The sequence below is a fragment of the Tamandua tetradactyla genome, chromosome 7 (genome assembly GCF_023851605.1).
Source record: "Tamandua tetradactyla isolate mTamTet1 chromosome 7, mTamTet1.pri, whole genome shotgun sequence".
NCBI classification, from domain to species: Eukaryota; Metazoa; Chordata; class Mammalia; order Pilosa; family Myrmecophagidae; genus Tamandua; species Tamandua tetradactyla.
In genome coordinates this window covers 20,744,957-20,763,060 of record NC_135333.1, presented here as the reverse complement: position 1 = coordinate 20,763,060, position 18,104 = coordinate 20,744,957, and the positions used below count along the sequence as shown (strand labels likewise).

Sequence of the window (18,104 nt, the reverse complement as noted above, 5' to 3'; positions counted from 1 at the left end):
TCCACAAACTCAACTTACATGAAGTGAATAAATTCCTTGAAAATACAACTTACCAAAATTACACAAGATGAAACCAAAACTATGAATAGCTTTATATTTATTAAAGAAATTAAATTTATCTAAAACCTCTCACAAAGAAAACAAAGGCCCAGATTGTTTTACAAATTAATTTTATAAATGTAATAGTAAAAAAGATAGAACTGCATCATGAAAAAGTCAGCTTTTAATATCAACAGGAACAATGGCCAAGATTATGTAGGCTATTAAGTGCTAGACTACAAAAAACAAGAAATCAGCTCTGATGAAATTCATTTCTTCTTCCCTTTCAAAGGTTTGGCAAATAAAACTGGGTCTATCTGTTCCTTTGCCAGTCCTCTAACAGAGAAGAGTCTTGCTGCCCGCTCCTGCAGGGTGCCCCCACATTTCAGTCCAAGGGCCATCAGTTCAGACTTGAGCTTATCTAAACCCAGCAACTCCATTTCTGCAGCAGAACTGAATGCCAGTAAATCTATAGTTTCCTGACCAATATCCTAAAGGAAAAAAAAAAGAAAATAATTAAAATATATTCCCTTCCTACAAGAAAAGACTTTAACTGTCAACTACATTCCATTTCTCAAGTAATTTTCAATTTGTCATATCTTGCTGTTGAATTCTAATAGTCTAAATGTGATTCTGCATGCATTCTCAATACATGTAATTTTTTTTTTTGCTTATATTTTTATAAACAAGGATTCAGAACAGTAACAGAAATACAGGATTCCTGAACGAGTTTTTCTTTTTTTTAAATAAGATTTTTTTCAAACTTTTAAGTTAATTGTGCAATATAGAAAATTGAAAAGCACAAGCAAAGAATACAAAAGTCATCCAGAATCAGAAGCTGCTGAACAAGACTGTTAATATTACTTTTTTCATTTATCTTTTAATCAGGAAAAATACCAACATGAAAATATACCCAGCCTATCTCCAAACTATTGCCACAGAAAAGAACAGGATCTTAAAAAGCTTAATTTTAATGAGATTCCCATACTTATGAATCGATTAAATGTTTTCCATTCTACTTGAATAAAACTGATTGTCCGAGTTCCCACTTACATAACTCAACAAATTCAAGTGCTAATCAACAGACTAGCAACTGCTCTTCCACCAATTACCTTTATAGACTATAAGACAAAATTAAATACTTCTGATGATGGTTGCTCTGCAAAGAATGAAAATGTTCACTTTAGGGTTTGTTTGTTTTTAAATACATTCACAGAACAATACTTTATTCTCTCACAAGTTAGTTTTTAAATATTTAAGAGCTTAGGAACAGATTCATTCTCTTTCTATTTGACTTTCCTTAAATAATAAAAAAGCAATTTTATTTGATTTCTGGAGTGAAGCTTAGCTTCATTATTCTCAGCCAAATCCTAGTAACACCATTTAAGCGTCTTTGGAGAACTGAGTATAGTAGTTTTGAATACAACAGCTACTATTATAGCAATAAGAACAAGATTTCTATGGTTAAAGGGACAAACGTTAAAAGTCAAATCAAGTCTTATTGCTCCTTTATTTTCCCAAGACTTTGATCAGGATAAAGCAACATAAAAGTTGCATGCTTATAATTGGAGAGATGGTATGAGGGTCAAATTAAATGCCCTAGCATAAAAAATGACATCATCCTCCCTAGAAAGGGCAATCTATCTATTTTTGCTTATTTATTGTGGGGCAGGGTAGGTGGTAGTTAAACAAATAATGATGGATCAAGGAAACCAAGCAGTTCAGGTTTCTTCACTAAAAAATCAAATCATTAAAGTCTGAACATTAAAAATTTTTGCTGGAAGTCATACACAAAGTAATGAATAACCAACTATTCAAGGCAAGGTATACACAATGAAAACGACTTTTTAAAAAGGCTGATTGTAGGGCTTAAAATTTAATTAAAGTTTTTTTTTTAAAAGAACCAGTCCTTTTCTATAGAAAAGATCTTCATAACCAACTGACAATTATTGTTTAAACTGTATCTCACATGGGAAAGAAAAGCTGTGTAAAAAGATTTAGTGATAGAAAAAAGCACACTGCATCAAATCTTAAAAGCCATCTACTGTAATGGACCCCATTATGTATCATTAAGAAATAATAAAAAATATCAATTAAGCTACAATATGAAATTGATACACATCTGATTTCAGAGTTGTTAAAATGTAAAAAGCATCATTTGGAACTGATGAACTATGAAACTAAGGACACCATCTGGTAGCAAACTAGAATAAATTTTGGGACTAAAATAATCTAAGGTTTTTTGGGGGACAAGCCAAATTTGACCATCAACTTAACCTTTCTATTAAGCAGCTAAAAGAAAAAAGCACATTTTCATTTCAATGATTTATTGCGGAAATGAAATTGATTAGGCATCTACTCCCACAGATTACTTACTGAGTTTGACTGGCTTTCTTCCAGTTTGGCCATAGGGATGCTTTCCCTATATTCTCCAGATGCTACCTTGTTAACTCTTTCCCCATTAGTCATTTCTTTTGTCTCTTCCTCTCCATTCAGTCTGGCCCAAATTGCTTCATTTTCTATAGATTCTTTACTCTCTGTCTCCTTTTTCTCTTGGTTCACCTCTGTTTCTACAGGCATCTTCCTTTCTGTCTGCTCCTCAGTAGATGTCTCATCCAGCTTAGCACACAAGTCTTCTGACATATCAATCCTGGAGTCAATCACTGGGGTCTGTAGTTTTTCAGGTAATCCAGAGTCTGTACTCAATAATGTAGCCCTTTGAGAACCGCTGGGAAATTCAACTTCCATTCCAACACCATCACTGCCATTTTTTGGAAACTGGAAGCTCATTCCTGAAGTACTAGGTGCTTCTTCACTGTCATCATCTGAGTTCTCAGAACAGGAACCTTCTGCATTTGCTAGTGCTTCCATGCCCAACCTATCAGAAGCAACAGAAAACTTTAACACTATTTAGAGTTTCTACCTGAAAAAAAAAAAAAGAATTGCATTTGTCCAAGAAACAGATTTTGTGTGGATAAAAGTATCTGCTAGTTATAGGCTGAGCCCCCAGTCTTGGGGTTTGTTCATATAAACTTAACCCCACAAAGGATAGGTCAAGTCTACTTAAAATTTAGGCCTAAGAGTCACCTCAAGAGAGCCTCTTTTGTTGCTCAGATGTGGCCTCTCTCTCCAGCCAACACAACAAGCAATCTCACCACCCTCCCCCTGTCTACGTAGGACATGACTCCCCGGGGTGTGGACCTTCCTGGCAACGTGGGACAGAAATCCTAGAATGAGCTGAGACTCAGCATCAAGGGATTGAGAAAACCTTCTCGACCAAAAGGGGGAAGAGTGAAATGAGGCAGTGTCAATGGCTGAGAGATTCCAAACAGAGTCGAGAGGTTATCCTGGAGGTTATTCTTATGCATCAAGTAGATATCACCTTGTTATTCAAGATATAATAGAGAGGCTGGAGGGAACTGCCTGAAAATGTAAAGCTGTGTTCCAGTAGCCATGTTTCTTGAGGATGACTGAATAATGATACAGCTTTCACAATGTGACTATGTGATTGTGAAAACCTTGTGTCTGATGCTCCTTTTATCTACCTTGTCAAGAAACGAGTAGAACATATGGAATAAAAATAAATAATAGGGGGAACAAATGCTAAAAAAAAAAAAAAGTATCTGCTAGTTTGCAATGGAGTACAGGTTTAAGTTTAAGAAAGATATTCCAGAGGTATAAACAGAAGAACTTAAAAAAAAATTCAATGGGACCATTTTTTTCAAATTGTGAAACCCCTAAAATAAAATCTGATTTTGCTTAAAGTTTTCCCTATAGTGCATTAATTTCAACCACCAGAAGTTAAAATTACAAGGTCAAAAGAAAATCCTATGCTTTATTAATAATCACCCCAAACTGGAAACTACCCAAATGTCTATTGACTGGACTTTTTCAACACCAAAAAAGAATTCAAGTACAAAGCAATTCATTTTATGATCTTTCACCCAAAGGAAAAAAATTGCCCTCGAGATTCTATTAGTGACATTTATAACAGAAACCATCACTAATGTGTACAATGTGACAATCACTGAAACCTGAAGATGGCAGCCCCCCAGAAAACTTCTGAACTCTCATCAAACATTATTTATAAATGTGCTGTACCAGACAGATTTGTCATGTCCATCTTCTAAACTAACGATTTGGAATGAAAATGAAATATACTTACCAAAAGCATTTCCTTTTCCCTGAACTGATTCCTCTGCCTGTTTTTGATTTGTTAGGCCGTTTCCGATTCTCACTGATTTCTGCAGACACCATCTTGCTGGAGGCAGCCTGCATACCTAACCAGAAATTTTAACAACTCAGTTTCTAATATCAGGACTAAGTCTAATTAAAGAAACTATTTAAAATCTGGATTGCAAAAAAGAGCTGCAAAGCAATAAAACAGCTCTTGATTTATATTCCCTAAGATATCAAAATGTCATATGGTTAAAATAAGATTAATCTCAAATTTACAGAGTTAAAATAATAAGCATTTTTGTTCTGGAATCAGATTTTCAGAACAGGACACTATGGCACCTATGTCCAATTTTTAACTCTGAGGCTGACAGACTTATACCTAGCTCTCTCCAAACCTAACTATTCATCATCTGTATTTATTATTTGTAAACATTTGTCTTTCCCCCATTATCTCATATAAGTTTTTAATGCAAAAGATTCCTTCTTATTCAATTGTACAATAGACCTAACACAATATCTGCATGCTTAAAAAAATGTTAATGAGAATCGTGCTCATTAAAACCATTTAAAAAAAAAACAGAAAGCAAATATGTTGAGGTCTGGATACCTCCCAAAGATTCAGCTTATCCCCATGAAGCACATAAAGCATTCTTACCTGAGGTCCATGGATGCATGGAATTCAAAGGTTAAGCATGCCAAATATTCTGTGAATATATGTTCACTTTTGAGGGGAGAGGTTCCACAGCTTTCATCAGATTCTCAAAGAGACCCATTATCAAAAAAAAACCTTAAGACCTGCTCTTTGTGTAGTCTCAACAGGTGGCTTCAAGGATCCCAGATGACCACATAAAATAATCCTCATTCTTACCTTTGAGGACGGAATCCTCCAGACGCTCAGCCATTTCATGACACTGCTGCTGGTAGTCAGGGCTGGTGAAGCAGTGTTTAGGTTCTGCAAGCTTCCGCTGCAGTCGTTCCAGACGCTTCTGTTCCTTTTCAGCCTCTCGCTCAGCTTGCTGTTTTACCCATTCAGCCATTCTAGGGATGGAGAAGAGATGTAACTGAATGGATATATTATACATGTGATATATTATACATAAATAAACACCTTCACCAAACAATTGAATGCACTCTTGCTCAAACTGTGACAGCTACCTAGAAAGGTGTATCATGCTTATAGGCATACTGTAACAGACTTAACTAAAACTCAAAGATGATTATTAAGTTATGGAAAAGGTTAAATCTGGTAACATAGTAAATCAGAGCATAAGTATTTAAAGTTTATATTTCTAATATGGATAGGAAAGTATGTTTCCTTCTTCAAAAAAATAAAGTGAAGAACTTACGCTTTTTCATGATTGACATCTCGTAGTCTCCTTCCACTAAGATCCCGGCAAGCTTCTCGATTGGTTGTCTTCTCAATCTGAGCACCGAGCGCTCGGAGCATAGATCCAAACCCTGAGCAAATATATTCAGACAATGCAGGTTAAAAAGGATTCCAGGATGGATAAAAGCTAAATTTGTGAAGACAGTGCTATATCACAAGATTAAAGGTAAGCTCCACTTTTTTTTCTTTTAAGGTTCTAACCCAGGTAGCAGGTAGAAGACTCAATAAATTTGAGTCACCCTAATGTTTTTTGCCCTTCATCTTTCTGAAATAATGTACCTACATAGGATATTTCAGAGGGCTTAACCCAAGGCCAGACTCCAGAATTCCCAGATAAAAAATCTGAAAAATTATATGGTGAGATTTTGCAAAGTTTAAAAGGAAAGGTAATTTTAAGCTGCCACTGGGAGCTTCTGACATGCTTCATTCTTACTGATAAAATTTCAAACTGTGGGTTGATTATGTCAACTCTCTGAAAACTATATCAAATCACTGCAGATTTTGAGAAAGCTTAGTGATTACATGTTAGTGTATCTGGAGAAATATCAAAAACTGTCATTATTCTGTTTTCATTTCTTTTCTGTCTTCTTAGATATGTGACTTCAACCAGGACCTTAACCTATCCCAATCTATAAGCACGGACTTTAAACCTCCCTTGGAACTACAATAACTAGACAAAATTTTTTATAAAAGCAGAAAGAGATTTCATTATTTTAATCTCTCTTCATCTAATCTTCCCCAAAGTTATATAGCCTGGGCTGCCTAAGAGCTATATGGTTGGAGAGGGTGGGAAGTAAATCATATAGTATTTCTTCCTCCCAAAGAATAAAAGAGAAAATATTCAGAATTAGAAGAGTAAAGGACTTCACAAGGCAAAACAAGGCTGGTATAAGGAGTTTGTTAATGTGACACATATGGCTAAGGATTACAGACATATTACAACTCAGTAGTCAACATTCATGTCTACCTCCTTTTCCACCACAAAGTCTGGGTTCCAGACTATAAAGAGCTCCATGTTGCACTGCGTCGTCATTGTTAATGAGTGCTCCATTGCATTTTACAAAGAAATATTCCACTGGAACATCCTAGAAAGAAATTTTTTTTTTAATGTATTTTATGAGACAATACAAGTTTCTTGCACAAAAGGACTTAACTTATTATCTTTCTATTATCCCAGTTACAGTAGTTTGTGTTCAATTGATATTTGTTGAGTTGAAATTAAAACCACTAATAGAAAAAAAGTCATTTCATATGATGCATTCTGGATGCAATTTTTTCCTAATAACCTACTCACAATATACAGAAGAACCTTCAATCCTTGGGGTAAAAGTAAAAACTGCTTCTTTACAAAGTTTCAATGGCTGTGAGATTCCAAACAGAGTAAAGAGGTTATCCTGGAGGTTAGTCTTACGCATTAAATAGATATCACCTTGTTATCCAAGATGTAATGGAAAGGCTAGAGTGAACTGCCTGAAAATGTAGAGCTGTGTTCCAGTAGCCATGTTTCTTGATGATGATTGTATAATGATATAGCTTTCACAATGTGACTGCATGATTATGAAAACCTTGTGTCTGATGCTCCTTCTATCTACCTTGTCAACAGACAAGTAGAACATATGGAATAAAAATAAATAATAGGGGGAACAAATGTTAAAATAAATTCAGTTTGAAATGCTAGTGATCAATGAAAGGGAGGGGTAAGGGTTATGGTATGTAAACTTTTTTTTTCCTTTTTCTGTTTTTGTTTTATTTTTCTGTTGTCTTTTTATTTCTTTTTCTGAACTGATGCAAATGTTCTAAGAAATGATCATGATGATGAATATGCAACTATGTGATGATATTGTGAATTACTGATTATATATGTAGGACGGAATGAGCATATATTGAGGATGTTTGCGTTTCTTTCTTACAATTTTTTTTTAATTAAAAAAACTGCTTCTTTGTTCTTTTCTAATAGGAAATCTCAGTCAAGGTAGAAAATTGTACAGGGCTCAGATCCAGTAACTCCGAAGGTTCCATTTTCTCTGACTTTTTAAACACATAAAATCAAGTTGGATATCAATGGTACAAGAAAAAAAAAAAAAAAAAAAAAAGACTGGTCCAAGGATGGCCAATTTAAAACTGACAATATACATCCTGACAAGGTGAGGGAGAGAATAAGGAAGAGGGAAAGGAGGAGACAAGGGTAGGGTTTTTGGTTTGTTTTTAAATATTCTTATTGAGGTATCCTCACATACAATACAGTCCATCCAAAGTATAAAATCAATAGCTCACAATACCAATACATAGTTGTGTATTCATCACCATGATCATTTTTAGAACATTTCCATCACTCCAGAAAAAGAAATAAAAAGTAAAAAGAAAAAACACATACATTCCATACCCCCTACCGCTCCCTCTCATTGACCACTAATATTGCAATCTACCCCAATTTTTTTTAACCCCTTATCCCCGACTTATTATTTGTTTATTTTTTGTCCTTATTTTTTTTTTACTCATCTGTCCATACCCTGGGTAAAAGAAGAATCAGTCACAAAGTTTTCACAGTCAAACAGTCACACAGTAAAAGCAATATAGTCATACAATCATCTTCAAGAATCAAGGCCATTGGAAAACAGTTCAACAGTTTCAGGTACTTCCATTTAGCCACTTCAATAAAAGGGTTAGGGTTTTTAATACTCCTATATAAGCTTTAACATTTTTAGGACCAACCGGAAGCCAGTCCTTGTTTGTTCTGCTAGCTCCCCCCAGAGTTACAGCCAATTATTGCAGAAACTCAAGCATTCCCAAACCCTCTCTGTATAATATTTCAAAAATTCTCAGAAAAGAAATAAAAATTGTATGTTTCTAAACAAGTTTCTGATGCTGTAAATAAGAAAAAACAGGAAAGTATTCTTCAAAATTACATGGACCTGAAAAGGTACACAATTAAATCTATAATATCAAGAGGAAAGAGATGTAAACATCAACAGGAAAGAAAAATGCATTACTGAAGCAGAAACTATGAACAGTTAGTTCTGAACCACCTCATACAGCTATTTCAAAGGAAATCATTCATTCAACAAATATTGCCTACTCTTTGTCAGATATGGTTTCAGATGTTGGAATACTACAGTAAATAAAGCAAAGTCCTTAAATGGAGGAAATATTAAGCTTCCCCATCTGGGGAATTCCTGATATTCTCGCAAGCAGTAGGGACAATCAATTCAACAGGCACGGATCCCTTGAACTTGGGGTTTGACCCTATGAAACTTATTCCTGCAAAGGAAAAGCTAAGCCTACTTCTAATTATACCAAAGAGTCACCCCCAGAGAACCTCTTTTATTGCTCATATGTGGCCTCTCTCTCTTGAAGCCAACTCAGCAGGTAAACTCACTACCCTCCCCTCCACATGGGACATGACTCAGGGGTGTAAATCTCCCTGGCAACGTGGGACAGAACTTCCAGGATGAGTCAGGACCAGCATCATGGGACTGAGAAAGCCTTCTTGACCAAAAGATGGGAAAGAAATGAGACAAAATAAAGTTTCAATGGCTGACAGAGTTCGAAGAGAGTTGAGAGGTTATCCTGGAGGTTATTCTTATGCATTATATATGTATCCTTTTTCAGTTTATAGTGTATTGGAGTGGCTGGAGGGAAGTACCTGAAACTTCTGAATGGTATTCCAGTAGCCTTGACTCTTGAAGATGACTGTATAACTATATAGCTTTTACAATGCGATGATGTGATTGTGAAAACCTTGTGGCTGATGCTCCTTTTATCCAGGTATGGACAAATGAGTAAAAAAATAAGGACAAACTGTAACCCATACCAAACTTTAAAATCTTTTCTATAACTACTTGTTAATATGTACTTAGAAATTTATTGCCTTTCTGCATATGTGTTATATTTCACAACAAAAAAAAATTTAAAAAAAGGACAAAAAAATAAATATTTGTTGCTCAAAAGTGGCCTCTCGTTAAGCCCGACTCTGCAAGGAAAATCATTGCCCTCCCTGCTACATGGTACGAGCCATTCAGGAGTAAAAATCACCCTTATAACATGAGGCTAGACTCCCAGGGATGAGTCTGGCCCTGGCACTGTGGGATCGACAATGCCTTCCTGACCAAAAGAGGGAAAAGAAATGTAATAAAATAAGGCATCAGTGACCAAGAGGGATCAAATGGAGTCAAGAGGCTATTCTGGAGGCTACTCTTGTGCAAGCTTCAGTTAGATAGTGCTAATTGCCATGGTTTGTTAAACCCCAATCAACATCACTCCTGTTGACTCTTAAGAACACCAACGGCTTAGACTGAGACTCCATAAAGGTTCCATGCACTAGGTTTGCCTTCCTGGAACACATAATTTCAGGAGAGGTTCTAGGTCAGATAAATTCTGAAACTCAGAGGAACCAGCTTCTCCAAGATTATCAATTAATTTTTATCCCCCTATCCTTTAGGGTGGACACCCCTTCTCAACTCAAGTTAAGTCAGAATGGGCATTGCCCAAAGATCTCTATAGATTGGGAGGGAGATTAAGGAAGGAGGAGGAGATATAAGTAAATAATGGATTTAAAGACCAAGTATTGCTGCTAAATCACTATATTCATGTTCCTTTTGGCCTCTAGTGTTTTAGAGCAGTTAAAAGGAGGGATGTGAGATGGTGGAATGGTAGTCCATGACAAACATTGGGATCTGTTCTTAAATTACTTGTTGAAGTATGCTTTAAAAATTATTTTCTTTCTTTACTTTGTATACATGTTATATTTTACAATAAACAAGTTTAATAAATAAATAAATAATGGGGGATTGGGGGAAAATTTGAGTAGATAGTAATACTAATGGTCAATGAAAGGGAGGGGCAAGGAGTATAGGCTTCTTTTTCTTTCTTTCTCTGGAGTGATGTAAATGTTCTAAGGATGATCATGGTGATGAATACACAACTATGTGATGGTCAAAAAAAATACATATTTGAGAGTGCCCAATCTACAGTATATGGTGAAAAATTATCCATTGCAAGCTATGGACTTTAGTAATACTTTAATATTCCTTCATCAACAGTAATAAGTATACTGCACAAGCACTAGGGGTCAATAATAGGGAGGGATAGGGGATATGGGGTGTTTGTGGTTTCCTTTTCATCTGTTATTTTTCTCTTTGGAACAATGAAAATGATCTAAAATTCAGTGTTATGATGACTGCACAACTAAGTGATGACACTGTGAGACACTGTGTACTTTGGATGGAATATATGGTATGTGAATATATCTTAAAAAATCTGCGGGAAAAAACCCAGTTCTTGCCTCATGGAGCTTAAATTCTAGTGGGGGAAGACAAATAAACAAATTATATATTATGGCAAGTGGAGATAAACAGGGTAAAGGGGATAGAACATATCTATAGGAGTGGTAATCTTTCTTTTTTTTCATAAAGTTAGTCAAGAAGAGTCTTCCTACATGACTCCCAGGGGTGTGGACCTTCCTGGCAACGTGGGACAAAGATCCTAGAATGAGCTGAGACTCAGCATCAAAGGACTGAGAAAAACCCTAGAATGAGCTGAGAATTAACATCAAGGGATTTAGAGAACCTTCTCGACCAAAAGGGGGAAGAGTGAAATAAGACAAAGTGTCAATGGCTGAGAGATTCCAGAGTCGAGAGGTTATCCTGGAGGTTATTCTTATGCATTAAGTAGATATCACCTTGTTGTTCAAGATGTAGTGGAGAGGCTGGAGGGAATTGCCTGAAAACATAGTGCTGTGTTCCAGTAGCCATGTTTCTTGATAATGATTGAACAATGATATAGCTTTCACAATGAGACTCTGTGAATATGAGCTTATGTCTGATGCTCCTTTCAGCTACTATATCAACAGAAGAGTAGAACATATGGAATAAAAATAAATAATAGAGGGAACAAATGTTAAATTCAGTTTGAAATAGTGGTAAATGAAAGCGAGGGGTAAGGGATATGGTATGTATAGTTTTTTTTCCCTCTATTATCATTTTATTTCTTTTTCTGTTGTCTTTTTATTTCTTTTTCTAAATCAATGCAAATGTACTAAGAAATGATGACTATGCAACTATGTGATGATATTAAGAATTACTGATTGTATATGTAGAATGGAATGATATCTAAAGATTTTGTTAAATTTTTTTTAATTAATAAAAAAAAGTTTAAAAAAAAAAAGAGCCTTCCTGATCAAGCGACATTTAAGCAGAGAATTAAAGAAGGTGAGGGCACAAGATATGTGGCTCTTCGGGGAATAGCAATCCAAATACAAGGTACAGCAAAATAACTAATGTAGCTGGAAAGAAGCAAACAAAAAGAGAGTGATAAGGCCTTATAAACTATTGTAAGGACTTCAGATTTTGCTTTGCGTAAAACAATGGTCAGCTTTTGAGTAAAAAAGTGAGATAAGATGGTCTGTTTTTTTAAAAGGGTGACTCCAGTTGCTGAACTGAAAATAAGATTAGAGAAGGGGGTCAGACAGATGCAGGAAAATCAGTGAGAAAGCTACTATGATAACCCAGGTGAGAAACAAAGGATATTTGGACCAGAGTGGTAGTAGCAGAAGGTGATGAGAAACAGTGAGAGTCCAAAGGCAAAAGCAACAGGATTTGCTAATTGCCTGGATGAGAACTGTGAAATCGACTGAGGAATAAGGGATGAGGGATGATTCCAAAAATCTAGTTTGAGCAATGGTAGAATAGAGCTGCCATTTACTATGATGGAGAAAACTGAAAAGGAACTTTTAAAGAAAAATCAGTCCCATTTTGGACATGGTAGTTTGAAATGTCCATTACACAGCCAAGTACAGATGCTGAGTAAGCTGACAGATATACAAGTCTGGAGTTTGGGGGAAGAGGTCTGGGCTGGAGATTAACATCTGAAAGCTGTTAGTATATTGACGGTACTTAAAGCCAGATAAGGAGATGAAACTGTGTGTGAGGAAAGACCAGAAGACCAATACCTGGCCACTCCAAAGCTGAGTGGTCAAGTTGATCAGGAGGAACTAGCAAAAGAGACTGAAAAGGAGAAGTTAGTGAGGTAGAAAAAGAACTGAGAGTAATGACCCGGACGAGTGAGAAAAGTTTGTAATGGAGGAGTGGAATGGTCAACCAACACTGACAAGACATGTGAGATGAAAACTGGAAACTCATCACTGGATATAGCAATATAGAAAACACTGATGAGCACTGTTCTGGCGAAGGACAAAAGCCTAATTAGAATGGGTTCTCAAGAAGGAGAGGAATTTTTTTTTTTACATGGGCAGGCACCACGAATTGAACCCAGTTCTCTGACATGGCAGGCAAGAACTCTGTCTCTGAGCTACCGTGGCCTGCCCAAAAGAAGGAGAGGAATTTTTATTAAGAAGTTCAGAGAAAACAAGGTGGTGGCTGGAAGGGATGTGGGCTCATGTTTGCACCAGAGAAACCCAATGAAGAGAGAAAACATTGAAAGATGCAAGGGAGCGAGAACTAATGTTAAAATAAGCTCTTTAGTAAGTTAGAAGGGACAGGATACTGTGCAAAAGTGAAGGAATGGGCAGTGTAAAACAACAATGACAATCATCCACAGCAGAAGTGAGGGTTGAGTATATGGTTCATAGTAGAGGTTTTGGTGGGAGAATGAGGAAATTCTCTTCTTACTGTTTGTATTTTCTCAATGAATAGAAGTTCAGGCCTCAGGAAGGAAGAACTATTGGAAATTTAAAAAGAAGAAGTAAAAGTACAAACCTAAGAGAATGAAAGGGTGATAAACTAAGCAGGGCCTACTAACCCTTTTCACACCATGGTACACATTAAAAATTTTTTTTGCATGTGTGTAGTACCCTGGGACAATCAGAGAAGCTACTGAAGATCAACTAAGGTTCTAAGCTGCCCCAAGTTCTTTCCAGCTGCCCTGAGGGCCATTCTCAGCAGTCCTGTGATCCACTGTGAAAGTTCACTTTGGATTAGAGAAATACAAAACTGCCAAGCACCACTAAGGTTTTTAACGTTTATGAATTTATAGTGAGACTACCAGTGTGATTACCTTTTCTCCGACACCTTTATTGCCCAGACGTAAGGGCAGAATAGATGGAGAGTTGGATTTAAGTTGATCGGCATTTTCCCAGTCAAATATAATAGCAGGAGAGATGAGCAAGACAGCTCCGGCTATATGCAATGAAATAATTAACAGGAAAGACTATTCTTGCCTGTAAAATACTGTCTACCTCAAAGAATTGTTGTAAAGATTAAACAAGACATGTAAACACCTCCTATTTGTTCAATGTCTTATAAATGGAAAGCCACTTCAGTTTATTTTAATATTTATATTTCTAATGGGTATGGTATTTCCAAAATTCTAAATAACTTTGAAGGACATAAATGTGAAGACAGATTATATATCATGGATCATCTCTAATAGAAGTGCTTTATTAAATAAAGACAACTAATCAACAAAATTGCATTTTCTGTTTAAGATTTTTGTCAACTGGGCGTGCGAGGGTAGTTCAGTGGTAGAATTCTCGCCTGCCATGCGGGAGACCCAGGTTTGATTCCTGGCCCATGCACCTCCCAAACAAAAAAAGAAACCAACAAAAACAAACAAAAAATTCAATAAATGGTGCTGCAATAACAGAATGCTCACATGGAAAAAGAATGAAATGCGACCCCGCCATACAGCATACAAAAATAAATAAATAAATAAGATTCTTGTCAATCAAGAGAAAAGAGAACAAAGAAAATTTACAATTTAACTGCTTTTTTTTTTTTTTTAACTATTTGTGTATTATAAAGCACTTCAAGAGTATTATATGTGCCTTAGCGCAACAGCTGAACCACCATCAGTTCAACAGTCAAGTGTTCTGACTAACTGCAAGGAGGAAGAGCTGCACACCAGAGAGCTTACCGGTAACTCACCAACCAGAGAAAAGATATTATAGGTTTCAGGGTAGAGTAGAGTTTAGGTGAAACATAAATGAAACAATAGTTTGACAGGCTTAAAAAAAAAAAAAGGCAGGACTGTGTGCGTATAAAAAGGTCATCAAATTTGGATTGTGGATCCAGACTGCTGTTTCTTTGGGAACCACAAAGTGTGGAATGTTGTGTTCAGAAGCTTCTAATTTGAAGCTCTATTCCTGTGTTGGAAATCAAGAGCGTTTTTCCAAATTAGAATGACAGATTCTCAAGGCAAGAGTGGCATGTTTCAGTCTTGCTGACTAGTTTCAAACAGCAAAATTTCCTAGCGGGTATGATTTTAAGACCAAGGTTTCTTAGTAAAAAAAGTAGGCCTTCAAAGAAATAAATGATAATACAAAAAAAAAGTAGACCCTCAAGGGGGCCCAATATATTTCAACACTGCAGCATGTACTACGGAAAAATACTGTTTTCCTATTAACTTTGCAGCCGTTTTTTATTGTGTCTGTTATCCCAACCTGACGAACAGCAGGAGAGATTTTTACCTTCTCAGTGGGAGCTAACTCCATCAGATGTGTAGCTTTGTTCTAAAAAGCATAGGTGTGAAATTGAGCTATTCTTATTTGTTCCAGTATCTCATCAAACGCCCTTTTATAAGTTTTGTGTTTCTATTCATATTTGCTATAGTTATATTTCTTAAGAACCTGACTCAATCAACTCATCTTGTTTCCTACAGTATTTAAAAATTGTTATTTGCAACACTTCTCGTGTATATTTAAGATCCTATCTTTTTTTTGGCCTCACTTTAAATCAGTTGTCAGTAAGTTGAAAACTGCACTCAGAAGACTTATTTTCAGAGACATTAAAATCCAACTTAAAAAAAAAAATCTCCCATTCGGATGACCAAAAATAGTGCTGCTGAGTTTTTTTATCTGGATTTCTGTGTAGGAAAAAAAATGGTGAAGCTGAAAAACCACCTACCTTCTTTGCACGGATAAGCTGTGGGTTATAAAACGAGAGAGTACTAGATAAACTGCCAAAATTAAAATTAGATTGAGAGAGACCATCAAATTTTCGAGATAACTGAACAGGTTTTTACCATTTACAAAATGGTAAAATCTTGCTTATTTAAGGATTAAGTAAAACCACGCAAACAATTTTAGAAGTCTTCAAGAGATTTCAAAAATATGCATGGTCAAACGAGACCAGCAAATAATTAGTTAAAACAGCTAAATGACACACCCTAAGAACCCATGCTCTCAACTGCACATAGATGTGAGTGCTAGATCCCGACCAGTGCCAGATGAACCCATTCCCCTGACCAACAATCCTTAGTCCTGGGTTCAAATATGGCATACTTCTCCGGTGTTGAGTTTACAGGGGTGTGTAATCAGGGGACAAAATGCACGTTACATAATCATGTATAAATGTAGGACAGATGTAAGGAAATTTGATCCAACTGCGTCATTTACAGACGAAAAAAACTGGGGCCCAAAGTGTGTGTGTGGCTGAGAGGTAGACTAAACGCCTGTGAGCGAAGAATTTTTTTCTCCTTCTATGAAGAGGCAAAACAACAACTACCACCACAAAAAAACAAAGGAAGGCCTCCGTTTCAACCTAAAGGACCTTAACACTATGGAATACTCGGTCTCAAAAGCTGAAAACTATAAAAAATAGAGGCAACCCCGACAAACCCTCTCCACATCCAGCCCTGCCCCTTGGCCCCTCTTTCCCCTTCCAAGTGGCAGAGAACCTCACCCGATCTTGGCAGTGGCTGTGGATAAGATCCCATACGGAGTACCCAGCCGCAGTACACCGCACCGCCTTGTACCCGAAGCCGGGGCCACGAAGCCACACAAGAGCCGCAGAGTCCGCCATTTCACCAGTCCCCGGATCTCGAGACTCTCTGGGCAGTGGGCGCTACAACCAGCCCGGCGCGTCTGAATGACGTTGACACTCCTTCCAGCACCCCACCCCTTAAACTCCCGATCGCCCCGCCCACCCCCTAGGGCCACTCACGTAATCCGGCGTCGTAGCCGCGCTGGTTGGGGGAGGGGAACAGGAAGGCCTGGCAGAGGCCGATAACACCAAGGAGCGCGAGGGCGAGCCGTTGCTAGGAGACGTTGCTAGGGCGGGGCTCGAGGGACTTGTTATAAAAGGCTGGCGCTGGGCGGCGGTTACAGGGTTCTGGCCTGAAGCGATAAGGGTGTGACTAAGCGCCACCCTAGGCCGCACGCCTTGGCCCCTTTCCTCGCGTCTGGAGTTATTTTTGGATCTCTGGGAATTGTGGCCCGAGAAGGCACTGCTCTCCGGAGGTGTGAGGAGAGAAGTGGCAGCCCCCAGAGCGGTGTTGAGGGGCTGCCTCCTGCGCCCCTGGGAGCGCCCGCAGAAACCCCGGAGCGAGAGAAAAGGCTCAGGAGGGCTCCCCACAACCGCCTACCTGGGTTTTCCTCCTGGCTCACCAAGCTTTCTTTTCTCCACCCTCCCGGTTTCTGTCAGCCACGCTCTGTTTATTCTTGTTTCCGCCTGTTTGCGCACTACTTTATCTCCGCTTCAGCTCAATTTCCAAAATTCTTCAGAGCAAGTGAACGCTTGTGAAAGCAGCGGCCCGACGGGCTAATGGTGACGCTGTTTCCCTCAGCCCGGGGGGCTTCTAGTCTTCGCCATGGAAACACTCGCCACCGAATTTGCATAATCTAAATCAATGGCTCGGGAGTCTGAAGTAATAGCTTAATATTTAATATGCCGAATTATGGCATTTTCAAAGTCCTTAACAATCCAAAAGCCGGTAGTGTGACGTTTTGACCCACAGAATCGCATTTTCTGCTAACGCTGGGCAACTGAGACTCATCGCTGAGGGGAACGCCACAAAAAATTCAGGAACCGTTTAACAGTGGAGGTATGAGGAGAAATAGAATGTCAAGACCTGTAAAGTTAAAGAGACTTTTGTCTTTATTTCACTTAAAGAGGGAAAGTGTGAGAGAGAAAGGGCCCTGGTGGGGATTCCAGTAAATAAAGAAAAATTACACAGAAAAAAAGAAATATAATGCCCGAGAGAGCAGTGTTTTCAAAGGGGGTGTCATGGGAACCCTGGGATTGGTAAGGATCTCTCCCAGGTATATACTAAGCAATGCGAGATGCAGAAAGCTGAAGTGCCTCTGTAATCACCGCCTCAGCTGTCCATTTAACCTAAGGAGAGCTCTGAGCCCCTTCTGCTTGGTTTATTCAGTTTCTTGTGTCTGGGGGTTAAAAATGTCTGTTTCAAGGGTCTGGGTCCTTCTTCACCTACAAAATAACCAGGTAGAGGATCAATTATGTAAAAATGCATAATATTTGTGTTTAAGGTTAATGCTTTGTATCCTGTAAGGATTTATTATTTTTTCTTTTTTTTATTAATTAAAAAAAGAATTAACAAAACAATTAGAAATCATTCCATTCTACATGTACAATCAGTAATTCTTAATAACATCACATAGTTGCATATTCATCATTTCTTAGTACATTTGCATCGATTTAGAAAAAGAAATAAAAAGACAACAGAATAAGAATTAAAACAATAATAGAAAGAAAAAAAACCAAAAAAAACAAAAAACCTATACCTCACATGCAGCTTCATTCAGTGT

General features: G+C 37.5%; 1 protein-coding gene across 2 annotated transcripts; it reads right to left on the bottom strand.

Annotated features, from left to right (window-relative positions):
• Nucleotides 1–205: 205 nt before the first annotated feature.
• Nucleotides 206–17,112, bottom strand: SDE2 (spliceosome associated SDE2). Of its 2 annotated transcripts, none has more exons than XM_077168577.1 (7): nt 16,922–17,112; nt 6,573–6,690; nt 5,565–5,676; nt 5,087–5,256; nt 4,205–4,319; nt 2,416–2,917; nt 206–530 (listed from the first exon to the last, which is right to left on the bottom strand). In XM_077168577.1, exons 3-7 carry the CDS (start codon nt 5,663–5,665, stop codon nt 309–311), a joined length of 1,110 nt encoding a protein of 369 aa, XP_077024692.1. In that variant the 5' UTR covers nt 5,666–5,676; nt 6,573–6,690; nt 16,922–17,112; the 3' UTR covers nt 206–308. The 2 variants fall into 2 exon arrangements, with proteins under 2 accessions (XP_077024692.1, XP_077024691.1); XM_077168576.1 differs by lacking the exon at nt 16,922–17,112 and adding an exon at nt 16,240–16,441.
• Between the last annotated feature and the right edge of the window lie 992 nt (nt 17,113–18,104).